This window comes from Terrapene carolina, unplaced genomic scaffold, assembly GCF_002925995.2.
Source record: "Terrapene carolina triunguis isolate 2854851 unplaced genomic scaffold, T_m_triunguis-2.0 Scaffold351, whole genome shotgun sequence".
In the NCBI taxonomy this organism is placed as follows: Eukaryota; Metazoa; Chordata; order Testudines; family Emydidae; genus Terrapene; species Terrapene triunguis.
Window position 1 is genome coordinate 1 of NW_020664702.1, and position 6536 is coordinate 6536.

Genomic DNA, 6536 nt, shown 5'->3' on the forward strand with positions numbered 1-6536 from the left:
AGGGATTTCTTTCCCATCCCAAAGTTCTTCAAGGTGGAGAGTGCAAATCTCCTTTGCACCTTCCAGGCATGACCATATCTTGCAAGCACCACCCCTGGAAAGTATTAATAAACAAGAGACATAATAACCTCTGGGAGCACACCATGCAAAAATCGCTGGACAGCAACAAAATAGGGCTGACCTGGGGGGACTGGTTTGTGAGGAAGGATAAAAGGAACTAAGTATAGCTTCACCAAATGGCAACTAATGGGAGCTATTTTTGCATCCTTCATAGTGCAGAAGGAGAGGGATTATTCAGGAAGGTCCAAGCTATAGCTAGGAGTAATGGGATGAAATTCAGGGCCAGATCCGCACCTGGTATAACTTGATGTAGTCAATGGAGCTAAGCCATGCTATACTCTGCGGGAGTGAGCCTCAGGTTGGATGTGAGAAAACATTTCCCAATGATTAGATCTACTAAACTACTCAATAGTCTCTCAAAGGAATTAATGGCTGCCCCATCACAAGTCATTTAAAATTGGATTGGACAAAGCACTGGGGAACATACTATAGGGAGCATCCCTGCATTGGCCAGAGTATGGGCCAGGGCGAGGTTGAGAATATGTGACTCTACAGATATTTTTCCAGCTCTAATCTTTGTTATGAAAGTGCTTTGGGATAACCCGAGATTATTCCAGCCCAACAAGCCTCCCTTTTAGGTTGCATTTCTTTCTACCCTCCCCCACTTTCACTCTTGGGTCCTGGAGGTTCCTGAGAAGGAGGTTATTTCTTTTACAAGCCGAGGCAGGTACATGCATATGGTGAGGGATAGGAATCTGCCCGTTCTGACAATGGCAGCCAATCAGTATTGATTAGCATGTACATTCTACTGAACATTTCAGACTGGCCATGACTTAGTAGTTGTTGCAGCGCTGCAGTTGGGAAGGAGAGTCCCCATTTTCATCTAACCTGACTTCCTCCTCATGAGAGGTAGTGTCAGGGGCAGACTCCAGCAAAAGTGACATCAGCAGAGGGACAAGAAAGGGAGGCAGTTCACTCCTTACAGGGCCGGCTCCAGGGTTTTTGCCGCCCCAAGCAGCCAAAAAAAAAAAAAAAAAGCCGCGATCGCAATCTGCGGCACTTCCGCCGCAACTCGACCTCCGCCGCTTCATTCTTCAGCGGCAATTCGGCGGCAGGTCCTTCCCGCAAGAGGGACCGAGGGACCCACCGCCGAATTGCCGCCAAAGAGCCGGACGTGCCGCCCCCTTCCATGTGCCACCCCAAGCACCAGCTTGCTACGTTGGTGCCTGGAGCCGACCCTGACTCCTTAAGTCCCCTTCAACCTCTCCACAAGCTCAAATGACAAAGCCAGTCCCCCTGCAACACTACCGGAGAACAATGTTAGTTTCCAAGGTACTTGCCTTCGGAGTTCTCTCCATAACCCAACTGCTCATGTATAGGAAAGTATGGTCGGTCAGCAAAGTCCTCTGATTTCTGGACCAATGCTTCCTTTACTGCTTTGAATCCATTCACTACTATCATATTACTCCAGCAGTTCTGGAGACTAAAGACATTTCCATATTTTTTACTCAGCTGCCAAAAAAAGAAAAAGGGAAAATATATTGTTGGAAGCCAGATGACATTTAAATTTGCTGGAAAGCAAGCCTGAAAAATATCATCTTGCATTTCTGTACGCTCTCTAACTTCGAAGGATCTCAGAGCACTCTATTGGGCTTGTTAGCTAATCACTGATGTGCAGCCACCTCTGGAGTGGAACAACTCACAGCAGCACTACACAGCCAGTTACACAAGGAGTGAAGAATACCACCATTGTCAGCTGAAGCTGCGGAAAGAGTTTATGTCAGCAGAACATAACTAACCAAGTTGAAATTTGGCCAGGGATCTTGTGAAAGTGTCACGGAGTCTTTAACGACTACCGGCGGTCAGGACCTCTTTTGATGTCTTCAAATATAACAGACCCAAGCGTACATTGTTCCTTAAAACCATGGTGTGGCACTGGTTTAACCACCGACACAGAGAGCCTTCTACAACACTTCCTGCAGCACATGGCTTTGCCTAGGAGATATCCCATTCTAATACTGACCAGGCCCAACCTTGCTTAGTTTATGGAATCTGATATTATCACAGAGGGTATAGCAGTGCTAGCTACAGATACATACAAAATAAAAATTACTGACATAAGGGATTGGGGGGGGGCATTTCCTGTGATGCTGGCAAACGAGGTGCCAGCTCTTGCCCAGGCTGCAGGCACTATCTAAGAACTAACAAACTCATTGCTGGAGACCGACCAGTTCACCTATATGTTAGTTTGCTCAAAATGGGTGTTAGTCTTAAAAGAATGTATTTAGTGTTTAGACTATGAAATGCTTGTATGTTGCTGCAGGCATTAATCTCACTTGCAATGTCTGTGTTCCGCGCCATAAGAAAATATGTAAGTTTTGCTTTATAACTTTGCAAATGTCTGCTCTAAACAGGGGTGGCTCCAGGCACCAGCGCACCAAGCGCATGCCGGGGGCGGCCTGCCGGTCGCTGTGGGGGCGGCAGTCAGGGAACCTTCGGCGGCGTGCCTGCGGGAGGTCCGCCGGTCCTGAGATTTCGGCGGCGAGTACGCCGAAGCCGTGGGACCGGGGACCTCCCGCAGGCGCACCGCCGAAAGCCGCCTGACTGCCGTGCTTGGGGCGGCAAAATACATAGAGCCGCCCCTGGCTCTGAACTTGTGAACACAGGCACAGGAATTCTCTACCACCCCATCCAGAAGGACTATCAAAATCAGCTGGGTCATCAAGGAATATTGCAAACAAAGGATTGGCTAATGGGCCTATCCCACCTTGGAAATGCCATGTGCAAGGAAGCCTGTTCTGTGGACTTGGAAGCTGAATGAAGGAAATAAAACAAAGTCACAGGAAAATTTTCCATCTGTTTGGCTGTCTGAACTCTGACAGGGCGAGAGTTCCCCAGGGCTGCCTGCTGGATCCACCCTGAAAGACACTTTGAATAGACAGATCACTGCAACTCGGTCACTCTTAGGATTTAGATGATAACTCATTTGTGTGTATACGTTTGCTTGCTTGAACCTGCAAATAACTCTGTTATTTCTTTTTCCTAGTTAACAAACCTTTGGTCATTTATTACAGGATTGGCTACAGGCGTTGTCTTTGGTGTAAGATCTAGGGTACCAGCTGATCTGGGGTAAGTGACTGGTCTCTTGGGACTGGGAGCAACCTGAATGTGGTGTGATTTTTGGTGACCATTTATCACTAAGTCCAGTTTGTCTGGGTGGCAAGATAAACTGGAGAGTCTAAGGGGACTGTCTGTGACTCCATGGTAAGTCTGTTATAGTGATCCAAGAGCAGGGGTGCCAGAACGACGGGGGGAGGGGGAGGGGGCAGGGAGCTATGGCCCCCCAGTTTTAAAATTGGGAGGGCCAGGCCTGCCCACTTTTTAACATGGGCATAATTTTGGGGGCAGAGGGCTGCATTCAGAGGTGAAAGTAAGCCAGTATAGCATGATACGGCGTACCAGCAAGAGTCAGTACGCCGTGACAGACCACACCAGCTTCCGCGGTGGGGATTTAAAGGGCTCTGGGCTCCCCGCCGCTGCGGGAAGCCCAAAGACCTTTAAATCCCGCCCGCAGCTCGGCGCCCGGGCTGGGGGCGGGCTCGGAGCTCCTGCTGCTGTGGGGAGCCCAGAGCCCTTTAAATCCCGCCCGCAGCCCCAGTGGCCGGGCTGGGGCTGGGATTTAAAGGGCTCAGAGCTCCCGCCACTGCGGGGAGCCCAGAGCCCTTTAATTTGCCCCTGAGCCCGGGGGCTCCCAGCCACCTCTGCAGCTGGGACCCCTGGGTTGATTTAAAGGCCCTGGGGCTCCCAGCCACAGCTGGTGCCCCAGGGCCTTTAAATCTTGAGAGATCCCGCCTCTTCCGGATGAGGCCACGCGCCCCTCAGGACTCCGGCAGTACTGGTAAGTCCTACAAGTTACTTTCACCCCTGGCTGCATTCCCCCCCACCCCCCACACACCCAACTGCAACCCCCGGCAGGCGTGGAGTGGCACAGGCAGAAATCATCAGCTCCCCCGCCACAAGGCGCAGCCTCTGCCTGCAGCACCAGCCGCTTCTCAGTGGCCCCACCCCGGCTCCTCCTCTTCTCCCCGATGCCCTGTCCCCTTGCCAGGCTGGAAGCCGGAGCCGGGCTACGACCCAGGGAGCCTGGACCACTGTAAGGAGTCCTGGACCCTCCATCAGCGCTGGGCGGCATGGCCTGGGGGGCTGAGGGGACAGGCTGGGGGCTGCTCTTGGGCACCCCAGCCCCGCACCCAGGCTCCCTGGGTGGCTCTTAGTACCACCAGGTTCTGGCTTCCAGCCTGGCCAGGGGGCTGAACCTCAGGGGAAGAGGAGGAGGAGGGGGAGGAGCTATGGGGAGGGTGGGGTAGAGGGAAGAGGAAGGGTAGGGACACGGAGCAGGCTGGGAGGTTCTCTGAGGCAGCAGTGGCTCCGTCCTGCTCCCTGCCCAGCTGCCAGGGAAAGCGGCCAAACGTGCCGGGGGAGAGACGCAGGAAAGGACAGAGCCCCTCTCCCTCCCTGCCCCAGGCAGGCCAATCTGGGGGGGCACTTAACCCCCCATTAGGGTGACCAGACAGCAAATGTGAAAAATCGGGATGGGGTGGAGGGTAATAGGAGCCTATATAAGAAAAAGACCCAAAAATCAGGACTGTCCCTATAAAATTGGGACATCTGGTCACCCTACTCCCCATACACGTTGCCTCTGACTCCACGAGCACAAAATGTGCCTGATGTAAGGGAGGACCAGGGCCACTGTACCCTGGTGACAGACAGGCATTGCAGAGCGCAAAGCAGAACAGTTTAAAGCAATTATCAAATAGTTTAAACCGCAACTTTAACCTTTTTTCACCTATTATTTGTGGGATTTCTTGAGGATTGTACACACATGTGGGAGAAAATGCCCTTCTGGGCCAAGAATTGAGGGACAAAAAAACCACAAGTAGTTGTTTTATATGTACATGAAAAACACAAAAAACAATGTATTGTGTTCCTGCTTGTCTACAGTAGCTTTCCTCTAAGCCAGGGGTGAGCAATAATTTTCACAAGGGGGCCACTCCAGGAATTTTGGTAAGTCATCACGGGCTGCACATTTCTACTATATTAATGGAGTTGGTGCGGGGTCTGGGAGGGAGTGTTGGAGTGCAGGAGAGGGTGAGGGGTGTGGGATGTGGGAGGGAGTTTGGCGCAGGAGGGGGCTCCGGGCTGGGGCGGAGGATTGGGGTGCAGCTGGATGGGCTGATTCATGAGGAAAGATAAAATGATCTAAATATATAGACTGGTCAAATATCTAAGGTGGGAGACTGATTGCTGCCTGCAAGTCTTTGAAAGGTTCAAATGCAAAGGATGGAGGGAAATTGTTTAGGGTTGGATGAAGGAGTAATGGAATGAGTCTAAATAAAGGAAAATTTACTCTGGACATCAAGAAACAAATCCTCAGCGAGAGTTGTATCAGTCTGGGGAAGTTTCTTTGGAGAAGTGATGAAAGCCTCATTGCTGGTCATTAAAACTGGATAAAGCCCTCAGGGGCATACCACTAGAAGGTAGAGGGGTGGATAAGAATAGACCATTTCTATCTTTGATTTCCATGATTCTGTAAGTAAAAGGAGCAGTTTTCGTTTCCGTTCTGTCAGAAATGCAAAAAAGCAAAATGAAATTGTGTGAAATGGAAATAGGGACAGAAAAGGGAATAATATGTTGTTACTAAAAATGTGGAGTTAAAAGCAGCTACAGGTCAAAAGTGTTGTTGCTAGCATTGTCATCATCCAATTTGATCTGGAAACTCAAAAGCTCTTTCTACTGCATGGTGAAAACAAGAACCAGACCCAGTTTCCCTGTGACTGGAGTGTTGAAAGGTACCAGCCTAGAAAAGGGGTCTTTGGAGTTTGGCAAATCACAAAATATAATATGATTTAGTTGCCACAAGCTACTGTGATGTTGCACTCTATATGATTTTATATGCTTCATGCAAAAGGTTTCTTGTAAGGTATCATTACAAAGCTTATAATCTACTGAGTGTGGTCATCCTATTTGTATAAATGTATCACTCTTATATCTGAAACTAGAAATATGAAATATAACTCTGAGGGCCTATTGTAATTATGCAAAGTGTGGGCCATTAATGGTGGTTTGGAATCTTGATGACTTCCATCAACCAGGACAATTGACTGTGGACGGCTCTGTTTGCAGGCAAGCCTTCCTGTGAGTCAGGCTGGGAGGAATGAAGGCTTGGGGTCTTAAAGTGACATGTGATCATGTCACCTAAACTGGTATCCATTTTTAACCTAGTGCTTTTCCATTGGGGGGGAGGGGGAGTCCAGAGGGACAAAGGATTCCCGCCTTATGCAAAAGATAAATAAATGGGTGGAACAGAACAAAGAGGAGAGCCATTATGAGGAATCCCCTAGCTACCACCTGAGCTGGAACAGGAGCTGTACCAGGGGAAAGAATTGTGCCCAGGCCTGGAAGGTGTCCAGTCTGAG

The 6536-nt window shown here is 49.8% G+C and overlaps 1 protein-coding gene across 1 annotated transcript in view; it reads right to left on the reverse strand.

The window, feature by feature from the left end:
- Positions 1–4: 4 nt before the first annotated feature.
- LOC113407764 (cytochrome P450 2D14-like) overlaps positions 5–6536 on the reverse strand; it is a gene marked incomplete at its 3' end in the record, with an annotated part of 9634 nt that continues 3102 nt past the window's right edge. The window contains exons 2-3 of the mRNA XM_026657833.1: positions 1401–1572; positions 5–94 (exon numbers count right to left, since the gene is read on the reverse strand). Coding sequence (XP_026513618.1) covers positions 5–94; positions 1401–1572 — 262 coding nt within the window. The remainder of the gene's footprint in view (positions 95–1400; positions 1573–6536) is intronic.